Here is a 17,916-nt window from a genome sequence, read left to right as displayed (position 1 = left end):
GTGTTTCTCCGGGGTGAAATGATTCATTTAAATCAGCTCTAAAAGTATCCTAAAAAATGAAATAAGCTCAGTGATATTGTGTGTTGTGCACGCAACCTAAATTCCTTTCTCAATCGAATCCCTGCTAACTGTTAACTAGTTGATAATTCAGCACCCACAATTGTCAACAAAGCACTTAAGCAGCGAGTCAGCCCCAGATTCAGGTTTTCCCTATTTTTCAAAGGAATAAAGCTTACTGTAATCTGCACTGGCAGCACCGTATGTTATTATCGTGTCCTAATTAATCTTACAGGAGGTGTAATTCAACCTCAGATTAGGCCCACACCTCACACAGATTAATTAATGTCTCGAATCAGCAACGGCAAAATTAATTTTGCCCCGATTACGCGCATTCGAATTTGCATGTACTTAACGCGCGGTCTTTATTTCATTATGATGTTGAGCGCCGACTAACACCCAGACACCTCAAACGGACGCGCACACAACTGGATGCAGGCAATAATCTGTGTTTTTCACTCGTGTTTTGGCACACATAGCACACAACGCGCAAGTACACGCACGCTTGCAGCGATAGCCAGGAGCTGTTTGCAGTAGAGTGTTATTGATGGGGTTGTGGGAGTGATGGAGTGAAAGAGAGAAAGAGAGAGAGAGAGTGGCTATAGAACAGCACAGCAGATGCGCTGACAGTTGTTCACAGGCAACCTTGTGCATCTTTAATGCCACCCCAGCTGATCCTAGGCCTGCCAAACACAGGAGTGTACTGCTACCAACCAGCGTGTGTGTGTGTTTGACAGCCATCTTTGCCTGAAGAGCAGTACGTACAAGCGATAGAGGTCAACGTACAGTATTTGGAGAGACACACTGGGCTTGGCAATCGCATTTAGTTTAGCTAGAAATAAGTGTGATGGTGCCATAATGCACGGCCTGAGAGCAAGATTGTTACGGCTTGAATTAACCACATTTACGCACTCATTGTCTCTCTCGCTCTCTCTACAAATCAAATGTACGACATATGTATCTATCTATCTATAATTGTAGCACTTACCACCCAGCCCAAAACCAAGCAACCTCATTTTCCCATCATCACATGGGTGCTGGTGAATTTTCGGATTTGTTAAAAACAAGGCCCATGGTTTCCCATACAGACAGGCAGCACTTGAAAGTACAATTAGCGGTCACATATGCTGTGAACACTTGCCAAGAAACACTAAAGAATGGCCAATAAGAAGTTTTGAGATTAAGGATGGAAATCTAACCATGCATCGCAAAATTCTCAGAGGGGTTTAGACCGATAACGTCCGGATAGTTCTGCTTTGCGGTGCCAGTGAAAGAGTGTTTTTGTTGTTGCTTGTTTTCTTTTTTCATCTCAAATGAAGTGTACCATAAAATGGTGGAGGGTTGAAGAAGGATGTGTGGGAAGGTTGTGGGCAGGATGCATGGATAGATAGGGCCACTCCTTGCATGAATATTTCATTAGCAACCTGTCTCCTGGTCTGGAGCCTTCATTTAAAGCCCCCCTTTGAGGTCTTATTTTTTTCCTCCATCTGGACCTGTTAGCTTTCAGAAACCTAACAAGCACCTCTGGCAATGCCACTGAGGAGTCTTAGTGTAACCCAAGCTGTTTCCTTTTAGTCTCGCCTTTTTTCTGACAGTAAAGCGGTATTATGGAAAGATCATTGCTTTTTATCAAATAAGCCTTGATTTAAAAGTCCAAGAGGCTGAAGTCATATTTTTTTAGCAGTGGAAGAGCTGTATCAGCCTAGGGGGAAATTGATATTGTACTCTATTTACATGATTAATCTGGCTTTTATATCTGTTACAGTAAAATACGTGGTTGTTTGTTAAATGATTTGCATTCCTACTACTAAAATAGAGTGACTTTTACCACATTAAAACCACAGTTCGACACAAAACAGTGAAGGGCGGATGGGAAAAGAGGAAGGTGTCGAGTCGTCGGGAGAGAACCTGGTGTTGTTTTGCTCGTGAAACTGTTTGAACAGCTAGTGACCGACGGGCCAATCGCACGCTGAGAGCCACCGAGCATCTGCCGGCAGATTTGCATATTAATTGACCCATATTAACTTCCAAAAAAATTGATAGACTCTGAACTCAGCCAGCTCAGATTAATCTGCTCGGCACTTCTTAGCCCTCACCTGCCGGTTTTATGGCAGAGTATCGCGATACAAAAGGCAGCACGCGAAAAGAAAAGGCAACCTAAAATTGCAGGTTTTGTTGGCGTGTGTAATTTGTGTCGTCTCCTTTCAGCTCGTTCGCCCTGAGGCAGTTTGGGCTTTTTGTGGTTGTTGCTTTTTTCCCAGAATGCAACCTGACTGATAGTTTGCCTGAGATATAGAGGTTGACTTCTTTATCTTCTTCAGCGCAGCATATTGTGTTCTCCACTCCTCCTGTGTTTTCCCTTCCTCAGGGTAGCCCAGTAAGCCATTGTGTGTATCTCCAGCCCTACGAAGTTAAACACACACACACAGCACACAGGCACTCTGAGGCTGGTAGAGGCCCAGAACAGTTGTCGAGAGAGAGAGGGGTAACATGTGCATGGGGTGGGCACAGATGGTGGGTCTGCGTGGGGGAGGAAGGGGGAAAGGTGGGCCGTCTGGCGGCATGAGCGAGCCTCAGAGATCTCTCTCTTTCTCTCGCTCCCTCTCCTCCCCTTCGCTCCTTCTTGCCTGTTGCGTTGGGTCCTATAGTAGACAAATGGGAGTTTAATTCAATTAGGGCCAGGCTACTGTTGCCGCTTCACGGCAGGGCCTGTGGAGCACCGCCACCACTTTACAGATGGGTGCTCGCTAGATAAGTACACACACACACACATAGACGCTCTTACTTTCTGCTTTTACACTCACAAATATTGGCAAGTACTGAAATACTTAAATACAAGGAAAACAAAGCTCACCACAGTGCACACACATACACACACACCCTCTCCAGGTTTGCAGTAATGGTTCACGCATAGCTGAGTTTTCACTGAGAATCATGGACGCACAAAAGCGGCCCCTCTCTTCCTGGGCCCTTTGTTCCCCTAGCACCAGTGTGACCTCTCCGGCTGCCCGGCCTTAAAACAAACACGGAGAGCCTCGTCTCCCATCACACACGCATTGTAAATAAGAGCACGTTTGCTGCATGCTAACAGAGCAAGAAAAATAGACCCAGTCCAGACACTATCTGTCAGGTTCAAGGCCTTCACAAGCTGCGACACATCAACAACCTTGTGTGGGAGTGACTGATTCATTGTTGGAACGCGTCTTGTCATGTTTTTACAGAACTGCATTTTCAAACCCCATCAAATCAGATTGCGAGTTTGTGGTCCATGGTGTTAGCTCTATTTTTTATGTTAGTGTGTTTTTTTAACGTTGCAAAAATGCGCGGTCAGAGAACAAAATTTGCAAATGATGTGTCATTTTTTTACAACGTCCAACAGGTGAAAACCATTTCCTGTCAGATTAGAAGCCTAGGAATCTTGATTTAGTTGTACTGCAGATCAGATTGCTGGCTCAGCATATACTTTACCTCTGTGCTGTTCCTGCAGCTCAAATGGTACGTTAGCAGTGCAAAGGTCATGGGTTCTATACCTAAGAACTTGAGATCGCACTGGATAAATGCATCTGCCAAATGCATGAAGTAAATGTTTCCTCTGAGTGATGCAGCAGGTGAAAGTTTGGCCCGGATGCTTTCTGTGCCTGATTTGATTTATATGGATCATTTCCAGACTATAGCCACTAGGCAGCGACCTCCTTTCAAACATTTAAAGCCTTACCTACTCGCCCCCCTCCCCCATCACTCGCTCAGGTGATGCGCACCGCACAGGAGAGAGAGAGAGAGAGAACAGAGCAGTTATTTTCCACCGTCTGTTCAGTCGGGGTTTCATTACCGTGGCAGAGAGGCACCTGGAAAAGACCTGCGGCAGGCTGCATGATTCCCGACATGGACACGGAATACTCGCTCACCTTTCTGTTTTGGGTGCTAGGAACATATGGACAGGGGAAGAAGAAAAGGAAAAAGGAAGGAAAAGATGGATAGCAGCGGGAATACCTGTAAACAGGGAATGTTAAAAAGGTGTGAGGCACAGGATGTATCATTCAGACCAGATGGATCGTTTAGTTTGCAAATGAAGCCTTTCCTGTGTTAAAATATGAAGCGTTTGATATCAGTACATGCAGTGAAATGGCTCCAGTGGACGACGTGCAGGTGTGTCTGCAGTTTTCCCCGGAGCGCCTGGATCACACTCCGCATAGGAGATGAGAGGATTTTAAGAGATTGTGACAAGGCACACACTACCTGTCTAAACAACTAAACCGCTCAGGAGAACATGTGTGCATGCGTAATTCAACTTCAGGCTATACAATGTGTGAATCTCAGTTAGTAGAGAGGAGAGTAGTTCATTCAGACTGGACAGACACAAGGTATTGTCTATTTTAACTCATGTTTTAACAAATCTGTTGTTAAGATATACGTCTATATGGGTTTTGCTGTAAATGTATTTTGGCTACATGCTGACATTGAGTTTCAGTACCACCATGGAAAACATATCATGCCTTATTCTCAAAGGACAGCTATAACAGAATGATAGGTGGGGTTGCTCGAGAATACGAGACAGCATAGTGAGAGAGAAAGGGAGGGGAGAAAGGAAGAAGTCAGAGAGAGAGAGAGAAGTGAGGTGGGCTCTTTGTCTCTGGGGTGAGCACAATGGGCCGTTCACTGCAGGAATTATACGGCAGGACAGCTGCCGGAATGACACACTAAAATGGCAGCCAATAGTTTTGAAAAGAGGCGGGTCTATATGGGAAAAGTTTATTTGATTATTCCCTTCAAAATATGTTTTAAATGTTTGAAACCAACTTTAAATCAATCAGCTTTTATTAATTTTTTTCAGTTTTGTTTATTTTTTGGTACCTACTATACAATGCACACATGCAAAATCTAAATGTGAGATCAGATGCTATTTAGGATGCCCATTATAGATTTTTCATCATACAAAATATGTTTACAACACTTTATCTTACATCTACACCTAAACCTCACACTAACCTGTTGATATTAATCATTTTAATTTAGCCCAATTTGGAAACAAACTGTTAAAATTGTAACTTGCACACACACACACACACACACACACACACGCACACACACAACCCAATTCAGCCTCTTCCTTTCCCAGGATAATTTAAACCTCAGCATTTTCTATTTCTATTTGTGTCGAGAGAGGGCAAGAATCTATGCAATTATAGGTAAATTAAAACCTACTTTTAAAACAAACCATGCTGACTTTCTCTATAATGTTAAAAGCATGCAGTCAAGTATTCAAGCTATGTGATTTGGAATGTGGATGGCTAGCATATGCCGTTGAAAAACTGTCTCGGCAGCCGGAACAGAAAAATGTGATGTAAAGAGTTTTGTGTTTCATGTGGGCTCAAAGTCAAACTACTCAGCAGTTCACTATTATTAATATTCAGCCCTGACCTCTGTATTCATCCTCTTGATTCTTTTCCCAGTCAGCCCACTGCTTTCTTTTTCTTAAGAACACTCCCACCATTGAAAGTTTGAATGATTGGCTTCAGCTTTTTAGCTTTAAATTCAAGGCTGCGTTTCTTACGGTACCTGCGCGAGTATATAGCAAGACATCCTATGGAGGAAAACAGGTTTGTGTGAAAGAGAACAATAAGAAGCAAGGGAAGGAAGTCTACAAGAAAGCAAGCGAAGGCCAGATAAAGTTGCTTTACGTCAAAGGTATACCCGGACCACACAATGAGCCTCTCATGTCTCGCTTTCAACCACTCCCCTTATGTCTTTCTTTTGCTCTTTCTTACTCGCCTTCTCTTTTTCATTCAAGAAGAGGGGGGTCTTTACCCTCGGACTGAAGTCGGCCTTAAATAATCCCGCCGGTCACACCTCTTAGCTAGAAATCTTTTTGTCCCACGCCCCTCACCCCCGCCATACCACCTCTCCTCACTCTTTGGTATTCAGCCCGGGTCAGTGCATTTCGACCATCTCTTGTACCCAAGATGGTTCCCCTTTTAATTTGCACCTGTTGCGCAGTTGTTCCGGGGGAGCAAATGCAGCCTTATGGAGCAGACAAAGATCATATTATGATCAGATACGTGCGCCTAATCTTCATGTCCTCTGGCGAAAGCCTGCGAAGGGAAGCGCTCAGCCTTTTTTGCATGGGAACCTGCGAAACAAGACGTCATTGGCATTTCTTTAAGTGAATGGGCTCCTAGGGAGAGATTAGGGGTAGTTAAGGTGTGGAGGAGGGAACAGAGCGTTCCCCAGCCCAGTCGAGTCCATTTGACGCCAACGAACTGAGGAATAAACCGCGGATAGAAGGGAAAGTTTGTTGTTTTTCAAAACTCTGTGTTCAGAAGGGGGAGAAAATCGTCCTGAAATCAGCAATTAGGTTTTGAATCTGACCATTAGAGTAACTTCCCACTAGTTTTCACTGCTTTGGCAGCGTGCCTCAGAGATAAGGTGCCGGAGAGCATGCAGAGATTGCTCTATTAGGCAGGGAAAGAACTTCAAATGAACCTGAACAATAAACTGCTGTTCCCATGATGTAAGATGCATAGCTCAGTATAACCTTGCCACCTCTTACAATTTGTATGCATTTTTTTGTTCATCATGTGCTCTGTTATGGTTGTTTCTGGTCATCGAGATTGTGGAGAGATCATTTTTAATAATGTAGATTGAATTAAATAGAAATGCAGGTTTTAAATTGTCCAAAGACTTCTTTGATTTCTGTGTTGGCACAAAACTTAAATCACCTTTAAAAATATACAGTTCCTCAAAAAGATTGAACTTATGTGACAACATGCCCCAACATCGACAAACTATTTGTTCATACTAGTTTGACTTTAAACCTTATAGATACTGAAATAATGGAGAAACCCAAATAATAACACCTAGACTGTCCTCTTTTCTCAGTGCTGAGCTATGAAAATGTGGTGGATGCTGGGTCAGGATCCGATGAGGACGACAGACTGCTGGGTTCTGAGGGTGAAGGCAGTCCTGCTGGAGTGCCGAGCCTGGAGGCCTCACCACGGGTAGCCCATGCCCTCCTCTCCTGCCGAGGAGATGAAGAAACCGAAAGCCAGGATGGGGCCGGGGTCCACGTCTGGCGCCACGGAGACCTGAATGGGTCAGGTAAGAGTGTGAGCCAAAAATACGAGAAATAGTTGTTTGTGGTTTTTGTGGTACGGTATATGAAACATAGCCAAAGTTCAAGTTTCATAGAACTTCCAGTTTTAAGACCAGGAATTTGGATACGTTTTCTGAAGGGACCATGATATTCGGCTATTATTTAGCACTATAATGTAACAGGAAATAAAGTACAAATCTCTTAATAGAATCAAACAGTCCCAGAGGAAAAATTGACTTTTTTCAGGACATTCTTTCACTCATGGTTGCTCAAACTGCGATTTTCAGATTACCAGACCAAAGCTGCTTTATAAAATAGGACAACACCTAACAGTTGTTTGGAGTTTTTCATTGTAAAGGCAAATACTCATAGCTCACTACTATTTTTAGCCTCAACTAGGTTACACCTAATCTTCAATGTCTCATCGCTGTCTCCACACCTCTTTTTCTCTTTGACTCACTCACCCAAAGCCAAAAATGATCGAGTTCAGAGCGGAGATCCAAGCTAGTGAGGCTTTAAAGACAAATTCTCTTAATTAGGATCACGGAGCTATCATTTAGCATGAGCCTGCCCTTCTGAAGACTCATTAGAAGTCTTAAATGAAATTTTTAGTATTATGATGGCCATTTACATACATAATAGGCCCACAATTCCCTGGGCCTGGCTGACAGTTACAAAGTGAAGGGAGAACTCATGCGAGTCGCCCGGTTTGAAAAAAGCAAGAAAAACCCCGACCCCCAGCAATCAGTCTCAGCTAATGACTAAACCATATGCGTCACTTAAATTCAAAGATTGTCACAGTCTCAAACTAAACGGGGTCTTCAGGGATGTGTCATTCGCTTGAACAGTGTTTTGTTTAGTTGATGTTCACACCGTGATATGCTACATTAATAAATGAAATCTGAGCTTTTTTAAAGGCCACACCGCTGGCATGATAGCATTATTTTATATTTGTGATTGAATAGGCATTAGTCTAGCTTTAAAACATATTGTGGTATATGCTGATAAATGCAACATATCCAAAGAGGGAGCATGAATCATCTCGTGTGGTTCTTCCTCTTTGTGTATTATGGTTACCTGAAAATGACATTTTAGGTCTGCAGTGTAAGCATTGCTAATATGTGCAGTGACAAAAATTTGCTTGGTTGACTCGCCTGTGTTTCAGAATGAATATTAAGCTGCTAGCCCATTTGAAATGAGACATCAGCTTTACCATTGAATCTGTGTGTGTTTTAATCGGGACTTCACTTGCGTTTCAGTGGTTAAATTCACACCATTACCTAAGGGGACGTCAGTTACCACAAGCAGAACTGAGACACTAATGTAATTGCCATTTTGTCCCAAGAGGAAATCTTAAATTCTTTGTCATTCACACACAGTGCATTAGTTTAGAAGTTAATTTTATAATGAAGCTATTTTAGTTTCTTGTGAACAAAACTCTCAGCCACCACACATGATGTTTAGTCTTTCATATGACCTCAAAATATCCATATGCTAATACTGCTAATCGCTAACCCAGTCAAAGAAGTTTTAAGCCAGTGTACCTCAAAGGAAAGCACAATGCGATATTTTCACTGGCTCTGGGCCTTGCACTTTTATCTGTGTGGTGCAGGAGGAGACAAATTTCACCAGGAAATTTCGCATTGTTAAACTTTATTAAACGAAAGATGTCCAAGTCTAGGAGGGATTTTCTACCTTTGATGCTTTTTCAGAATGATTTCAACTTTGTGCTTTAAAAGCCATTTCTTAAATGTGGTAAACAGTGAAAGAATTGACTTTCAGAAGCTCTCTCAGTTGTCATACTTAGATAATGAGGAAGGAAGTGAAAGGCAGTTTTGAAATTAAACAGCACTAATGCAGTGTATGTCGTGTGTGAGTCAGGAGAGACTTGAACCCTTGTTTTTTCCGTGCATCGAGGTGCTGTATATCCTCCTTTTAAGGGGGAAGCTTATGATACTTGTGACTGCCGGTACGAGGTCACATGAGGAGGAGGGGGAGTAACAAACACAATAGCTTCAGTATATGAGCAAACTCCTCTTAGACCCTCCTCTCCTCCCTTAAATACCTTGACATCGTTTCTTAAACCACGGTTACGGATAGCAGCTCTCCTAAATTAATCGTGCTTTGGGCAGATGTCATTGTTTAAAAAGTACCTCTTCTTTTTTTTTGCATCATTGCAACTCTTGTGTTTTGTCTTAATTCATTTTGGCTCTTACAGTTACACTTAAAACTAAATTAGTAATGTACTTTCTAAAATGTTTGTGGAAAAAAAGGCATTTGTTTAAATGCAAATATTACAGTATGCCTTATGTTAGGTAATAAAAGGTCAGCCACCAGTAAAAAATGTCTGGTTTGCATTTACCAAATTGAATACATATTTTATCTGTTACAAAATTTATGAGCAGCATAAAATATGAGTGAAACTTTGACATGGGTAATTTTGACTTCAGTGACTTAAATTGGACAATCATAACTTTTATTTGTTTTAGATTTCACAAGCTTTCTGTTTGTTTTTAAGCTCAAATCAGATTTTTTTTAGCTTTTTCCTGTGTTTTTAGACTGTATATGCAGTACATTCTTTTCTTTTGTGTATTATAAGGCAATAATGTATGGTACATTTTAAGTGTTTTCTCTGTTTCCTGTAATTTTAACAGAAGAGAGAAAATCTGAGTACAACTCCATGAGCCCTGACATCTCTCTCCCTGGAATTGGAAATGGTACAGGTAAGATTTTTCTCTATATCTTTAAAATAAACTTTGTTTTTTATTTATCATATCATAACATGATTACCAGTTTTAAAAGTTGCATTCATAAGTGCCATGATGACTCTTGCAACATTTTATTTTCAAAAAAATTATCAAGAATGTTTTGAGAATAAGGTGTGTGAGGAATTTTAAGGTCACTATGTTTGCCATGTGAACACACGTGCAAAGCACACATTTAGGCATGTGAGATAATGCTTCCTCATGTTTGCCCACAGTTGATGAAAAGTAAGCATTTTTAAGTTGAGAGTGCAAAGCAAATCACATTTTGAAACCAACTGTTATTATATACTCAACCTCAAGTTTGTTTCAAACCTGTATAAATTATTTGTTCTGCTGAACACAAAGGAAGATGTTTGTAAATTCAGCACTATTACTATCACTATCCTATGGAAGTCAATGGTGCCCCAAAATGATTTGGTTACAAACATTGCTAAAGATATCTTTCTTTGTGTTTAGCAGAACAAAAACATTTATACAATTAAGGGTGAGTAAATATTGACAGAAAATTCATTTTAACTATCCCTTTACGTTTAATACCAAATTTGATTGGATGTACCTTCAATTAACCTTCAATTGATTTAAAAAAGGAATGAAAAAATATATGATTTAGAATTTCTTTGTTTACTGTACTATTGTCTATTCACACTACACTCCCAGAAATAAAGGTACACAAGTAGTCACTGGAACAGTAACCTTTTAAAAAGGTACACATTTGTACCCAAAGAGTGCATATTAGAACTTCAAAGGTACATATTGGTAGTACAGAGATACATATATGTACCTAAATGACAGCTTTTGTACCTTTTAGTTTTGACAGTGTACTTTTTTTTAGTTTCCAATTTTTGTGATGGTTTATGAAATTAGCTACTTTTTAAATAACTCTCATGACTTCTCCTTGATCCAATCAATGTCTTTTAGTACGTATCCATGCAACATCCAAAATCCTATTGTTTACGAAAATCACGTTTAAAACCTTGTTCTGCGCAATTACACATAACACATGATCCAAAATTAGATTACTTGGTCCGATTTTGTGTATTCGATGAGCAATACAAAGTGAGATCAGTTACCCCAGCACGCCTAATTGCCATATAATACAATTACCCATAATGCTGGAAATGTTTAAAGCATTTTCAAACATGCAAGAGGATGCTTAAAGAGTGCTTGATGACCAAGCTGGCTCCTATTAGTCTTTTGAAGTGGCCATTATGTTGTAACTTAAATAAATACTTCCACCTTTAAAGGGCTTCTAATGGTTTGGTCTCCACTACATCACACTTAATGTGGCCAGTGTCCTAATGCTCAGCTAGGTCTTTTCTAGTGACAAAGAGCCTAAACCAGTACATTCATTTATGCTCTTTCTCCCCACTTCCTGTGTTCAGTTAAGGGTATGGATGCCACTTCAGAGCTGGATAGCTTCTTTGCCAAGAGGAAATTAGATGACGGTGAGGGAAACGCAGCGAGTATTGCGGACTACCTGCAGGATACTGTTATCATTTACCCAGAGGACCCGGAGGAAAACACACGATTGGGCACGCCAGAGGCTAATGGACAAGATGAAAATGAAAACGGTAGGGATATTACTATTCGTAATTCTATTGTAATGGCTACGATACATCATGTTAAAGCATAATAGATAAAATAGGGTCTAAAATTAACACTCAAGAAGCCATGGAAAAAAAAACGAATTGTCCCATTTGCCTCATTTTGGACCCTGCGTACATAAGTTCATGACGTGTATGAGGTATAATTTATAAATTTATGACCCACTCTGTAAAAAAACATCTAAAGTTATTGTTGTGATTTACTGTATATAAAATCATCCTGTAATATTTACTGAGTAAGGGCACGCCATAGATTGAAATCAATGTAAAATCAATGAGTGAAAAAAATTATGCTAATCTCATAACTAGACTAAGACAGGGTCACTTTTAGTCTCTAATATATTTTTGTTAATGACATTTACTTCATTATTTAAAGAATACTGGTGACTACATCCTCCTAAAAAACATATATATATAGATTAACGTTATTAATAAGTTGTTGTTATTTCACATAACTGATTATAGTGCTTCACCCATCATTCTCCCATACACTGATATGCCAACTCTTTGCTGCACATATTGTATGTTGGTGTTTTTCAAGCCCCTCCTTTCACTTTTCCCCAGATCTGGCACTGAGGACGCCAGATGCCTTTGCCCAACTGTTGACCTGCCCCTACTGTGACCGGGGCTACAAGCGTCTGACCTCTCTAAAGGAGCACATCAAGTACAGACATGAGAAAAACGACGAGAGCTTCCCCTGTCCCCTGTGCAGTGACACCTTCGCCTACCGCACCCAGTATGAGCGCCATATGGCCACACACAAGCCCGCTAGAGATCAGGTGAGACATGACCCTCCTCAATCAGTGCCCATGCTCATTATCTTCTCCTGATTAAATGATAACATTCAAGATTTTTGTAAAATTAAACTAGCCATATTCTAAATCATACTATGGTACTAGTAAATAAACATTGCTGCCAAACATGCAACTAAATCTTTCTGTAGGACAATGCATCTCTTATTCAGGGCTTGTGTACTTTAAAATTCAATAAAAAATTCTGCAGCTTTTATTGTATGTGTGCTAGCTTTGGCACGTTGGTTAACATTGACAAAATTCACAGGAAAGATAACTCAGGTTCTCATGTGATTTAATGAACAGAATGTGTTTTAGCCGCATGCTAGCTACGTCCAGTATTGGATGAGTTTGAGCCTCGCTAAAACTTGAATCCTTCACACCAAAGCCACAGCTGTGCACTGTCATAATCCCATGAGTGTCCGCCCACAGCAGGCATGGGCCGTTCTAGGACATTGAATTCTATGGGCCTGTTGACTTTTCGCATCAGCTGTTGGAGGAAAGTCAAGTCAAGAGATGCAGAGAAAGCTGATGTTAGTTCTGCCGGTTAGATGGGTCTCAACATGGCCATGACAGATTTCCTTAGAGAAAGAATCTCAATATAGCTTTTCCCTGAAAAAAAAGGTCAGTTTTTGATGTGGTGAACGAGTTGTTTGATAGGATTATGACAGGATATCCTACATTTAAGCATCCAACTTTGAACCTTGGCACATTGGAAAGGATCTAAGTTGAAAATACTTGCCTTACCCTCTCATCTTACTGTCTGATTGACACACACACATATGTGCACCTCTCCAAACTGATTTAAACACAACCAGATGGTTTTTCTTCCGGTGATCTAGAGTATCCTAATCCTTAAATGACTTTAAGTGTTTGTTTATTTGCTCTCAAGGGGTGCTTTTTAGAAAGACTTTGAACATTTAATCCTAGGTCTACCTTGCTCGTTTTAAGCCCTGGGTATGGTCTGTTTTTTATGTAGGTGGACGTACGCGCATGGTGGAATGCACAGCCTTGCGAAGTATAGTTTGACTCGTTTTTCGAGAAAATTCAATGCATCTCCTTGGCTAAATACCACATTCTCCAAAACCCTTTCACTCTCACTGTATGCAAACGATTGCGTATGTATAAAAGATGGACCATACTTCCTTTACTGCCTTTAGTTGTATGTTCTATGATGTGTGTAGGGTATATATTAGCATATAGTATAGTATAGTATAGTACCGTATAGTAAACCACAATACCTGTTTAATTGGACTATGTAAGTTGTATATGCGTAAGTTTGACTGATCTTATGGAGAAAAACTTCTGCATCGTACTATATATTTTGACTAATAAACGTGCACTTGTTGACTCCCACATGTTTTTCGCAGACCTTTTGTGTCTGTGTGTGGGGTGCAGGGTGATCGCTGTTGTTTTTGTTGTGCATCTGGGGCCCACATTTGAATTTCAGATGCAAGAAGAGCACCTACGTAACTTTGAATGGTGAATACAGATACAACCTACGCTGTTTTAACTAGACCTAGACACAGACATGTGAAGTTTCAAGTATGCAGCTTAGTTAAAGAATAAAGTACTGAGAAGGAAAAAGTCACCGCCAATTGATTATATGGAATTAATTATGATAGAGATTCGAAAACCTGGAAACTGGTTACAGATGGTGCATGCCTTAGATTCTAGCATGCTTGATGTGTTTTAGTAACTAAATATTATAAATTATACTTTTGAAGTACTTATAAATTCTAGTTTGGCCTTCTACTTGTACCTTATACAATTTTCCTTTTCCTTTCTTACAGCCTCAACTGCTAAATGAAGGGCCTGGTAACCGCAAGTTCAAATGCACAGAGTGTGGCAAAGCCTTTAAATACAAGCACCATTTGAAGGAGCACCTTCGCATCCACAGCGGTAAGCAGAATGTTCCATTGAATTTTATGTTGGGAAACCCCTCACATAAGTTCCAGAAGATGAACAGCAATAAAATATATAATCTCATATGTCTCCAATTTACCTAATGGTAATTCAGTGTGGTTCGGCTAGTTGGGTGGAATAATTTAAACCATAATTGTATAATTATACAAGAATTATTTATTTATTGGAAGATCCGTTCATTCTGCAGTTCATCAACTGGAATAGTACATGGTTAAATGATAATTCTGACTTCTTTTAATGCATAAAAATGTGTCAAACCAAACATTTTTATTTATGCAAAAAGTATAAATAATACATGTTTTGTTTTATTTTAAAGGTGAGAAGCCATATGAGTGCTCCAACTGCAAGAAGCGCTTCTCCCACTCAGGCTCCTACAGTTCCCACATAAGTAGCAAGAAGTGCATTGGTCTCATCTCTGTTAATGGACGGGTACGACATGGAGTCAACACTAAGCCAGGCTCATCCCCAAACTCTGTTGCATCCTCGCCAGGCAGCCCTGCCTTAGCACAGCTCCGTCACAAACTGGAGAACGGCAGGTCCATGAGCCTCCAAGACCCATCTGCCCACCCAGACATCAAGTCTGAGCCCATGGACTTCAATGAATACCGTCTTATGATTGCATCTCAACAAGACTATGGTGGGCCAGGAGCCTTTCTCAATGGAGGTGGACATGGAGGGAGTCCTCCAGGATTGCACAGTTCAACCCCGAACCCCCTGCAACACCTGGGTATTGGGTTAGATTCTCATTCACTTGCCTATGCAGGGTTCAACAACAACATGAGTGAAGTCCAAAAGGTTCTTCAGATTGTGGACAACACAGTTTGCCGACAGAAGATGGATGGCAATCCAGAAGAGATTGCTAAGCTCAGAGCATACATGAAGGAATTAGGCTCCCAGATGGAGGAGCAGAAGCTGGCACTGGCTTCCCAACAACGCTTCCTTGGCGTTGGTCACAATAGTCCCACCAAGACCATCATTGACTACACACTGGAAAAGGTCAATGAAGCCAAAGCATGTCTCCAGAGTTTAACAGAGGATTCTAAGAGGCGGGCTGTGGATGTCAAGAAAGAAAGACCCAGCCATGGCATGGATCTTGGATCTGAAGACAAAAGCCATGGCATGGATCTTGGATCCGAAGACAAAACACAGGATAGGGATGCACAGTATGCCCCATTTTCGTGTCAGTATTGCAAAGAGACATTTTCTGGCCCTATTCCACTGCATCAGCATGAGCGCTATCTTTGCAAGATGAACGAGGAGATCAAAGCTGTCCTTAAACCTCATGATACCGTACCGACTGGCCGAAGGGGGCTTTTCAGCTCAGAGACTGCCATTTCTGAGAGGAATGCCACCAGCCCGGTCAATCCCTACAAAGACCACATGTCAGTACTAAAAGCTTATTTTGCCATGAATACTGAGCCCAACTCAGATGAACTGAGGAAGATCTCTATGGCAGTGGGTCTGCCCCAGGAGTTTGTGAAGGATTGGTTTGTGCAATGGAAAGCTCAATCCCACCATAGTTTATCTAGGAAAAGATCTCCCCCTCCTGAGCGCAACTGTGGAGAGGTCAACCATGGCTTGGTCAGAGAGTCAACATTTGCCCGTTCACCTGTTTCTTTGGGGCAATATGGTGACTCAACAGCAGAGATCCAAGCCATCACCAATGGGGATTCAGGGCGGAAGCTGTCTAAACAGCATCAGTTTACAAACATCAGGCAGACCAATGACAAGCCACTAGACTCTGTGGACCACTCGAGGGGTGAGACACCCTCACCTTTGAATCTTACATCATCATCATCATCTAAACACTCGCATAGCAGTTCATACACCCCTAACAGCCTCACCTCTGAGGATGCCCACGGGGAACCACTGGACTTGTCTTTGCCAAAACAAGTATCCAAGGCCGACCGGAGGCCCAAACCGAATGGTTTTTCTATTGACCACAGTAGCCACTCCTCCACACGTGAACAGGGAACAGAGCCTTTAAACTTGGCACACATCAAGAAGGAGTATAACGGGCCCAACAGCAATGAAAATCAGCTGGATAAAAGCCCAAGCCCCATCTTTAGCATAAACCCCTTTGGTGGAGGACATATGTACACTTCACTTCCGCCTCATGGAGCATTCCCTCCGCCTACATTTATGTCTCCAGCTCAGGCCAGCATCCCAGGACTGAGGCCTTATCCAGGGTTGGACCCTATGAGCTTTCTACCACATATGGCATATACTTATGCAGCAGAGGCGGCCACCTTTGCTGAGATGCAGCAACGACGGAAATACCAGAGGAAATCAGGCTTCCAGGTAATCAGAATATTATGATACCAGTAAATAACAAGTTTCCTATGCATTTGTCTGTGTGCACGCAATAAAGCAAATATCTGTTTATAGTGAGTAATATGAATAATTTTGTATAGGGAGGGTTCTTTTAACTAAGCATGATTCACAGTTTAAAAAACTAAATAGCTGAACAATAATTTCACTGAAAAGTCACATGTAAAGTATCTCCCATATGTCACTCTTTTTGAGACATCTTTAGGCGATAAAGGTTACAGAGATAAGCTCTGTCCAGACTTGGGATCAAATGTGCGACAGGGACTGTCTCATCCTAGGTGGCAGGTTAGGATTAGGATTTGCGGCAGGTTAGGATTGTGCAAAGTGTCTAAAATCTGTGCCTTTTTTGCAGGGGGAGCTACTGGACAGCGCAGGGGACTATATGTCAGGGCTTGAAGACCTGACCGACAGCGAGTCGCTGCTCGCCCGGAAGAAGATTAAGAAGACAGAAAGTGGTATGTACGCGTGTGACTTGTGCGACAAAACATTCCAGAAGACCAGTTCCCTCCTAAGACACAAATATGAGCACACAGGTATATCACATTTAGACAACTCTTTTTTTTACCCTCGTCCACCCCACCCCCCCAAGTAATCCCCTTTTACCACATTGTGCTTTTTTCTTGTTTCTTTCATTTCTTTTCTGCTTTAATTTTTTCATGCCTATTTTTTTCTGTCCATTGCCATTTTTTTGTTGTACATTTCAAACCCATGACACAGGTGTAACACTTTCCTTCTTTTTGACAGGCTCATAAAGGGGTATAGTTTATATTTAGTGGGTGACACATGTGATATTCCCGCTGATATGAATATAAATAATTATTATTTAATAAGCCTTTTTTAACGATAGATGCTCACACAATCTTTCATATAGGTGTTTCAGTCCATAAACAACAAATCTCACACACCATGTAAATTGAGCACCAGTCGATATGCAGGCACATTCTTAATGCCGTTTATTGGCGTGCCAACGTGGCACGGTATGCCAGGTGTGTGAAAGCCTGATGTGTGCTTTGCATTTCTTTACCACAATGTGACCTCCCTTCCCGGGGGACTCCTCTCTTTCACACGTTTGCATCATCCTCACTTACATTCTTCACTTGGAATGCATAGAGAGGAATCTGCCATCTCGTCTATTTTTGAATTTGATGAGGGGAGGTGGGGAAGGGGACCATCTCAAGTATGGCTGCTATGGAAGGTGTTGCAGGCATGCCAGGGCTATTCATGGCCAAGAATATAGTACATCTGTTCATGTGCTTGGAGATGATGGCGAGTGTGGGGGATTTTATGGCAAGTATGTAACTGGTGGAATTACTGAATGCCAAATGGCAGGTCCCACCTTCTTTACTGATTAG

At 41.4% G+C, this 17,916-nt stretch overlaps 1 protein-coding gene across 4 annotated transcripts in view; it reads left to right on the top strand.

The window, feature by feature from the left end:
• zeb2a (zinc finger E-box binding homeobox 2a) overlaps window positions 1-17,916 on the top strand; it is a 62,876-nt gene that overhangs the window by 42,218 nt on the left and 2,742 nt on the right. For 3 of the 4 annotated variants that reach the window (XM_065251606.2, XM_065251604.1, XM_065251605.1), the window contains 7 exons: window positions 6,934-7,152; window positions 9,802-9,870; window positions 11,295-11,483; window positions 12,081-12,295; window positions 14,101-14,209; window positions 14,550-16,534; window positions 16,917-17,097. In XM_065251606.2, the coding sequence (XP_065107678.1) occupies window positions 6,934-7,152; window positions 9,802-9,870; window positions 11,295-11,483; window positions 12,081-12,295; window positions 14,101-14,209; window positions 14,550-16,534; window positions 16,917-17,097 (2,967 nt within the window). The remainder of the gene's footprint in view (window positions 1-6,933; window positions 7,153-9,801; window positions 9,871-11,294; window positions 11,484-12,080; window positions 12,296-14,100; window positions 14,210-14,549; window positions 16,535-16,916; window positions 17,098-17,916) is intronic. The other variant, XM_073811998.1, reaches the window with a different exon arrangement.

Source organism: Paramisgurnus dabryanus, chromosome 15 (assembly GCF_030506205.2).
Source record: "Paramisgurnus dabryanus chromosome 15, PD_genome_1.1, whole genome shotgun sequence".
In the NCBI taxonomy this organism is placed as follows: domain Eukaryota; kingdom Metazoa; phylum Chordata; class Actinopteri; order Cypriniformes; family Cobitidae; genus Paramisgurnus; species Paramisgurnus dabryanus.
This window is presented reverse-complemented; position numbering and strand designations above follow the sequence as displayed.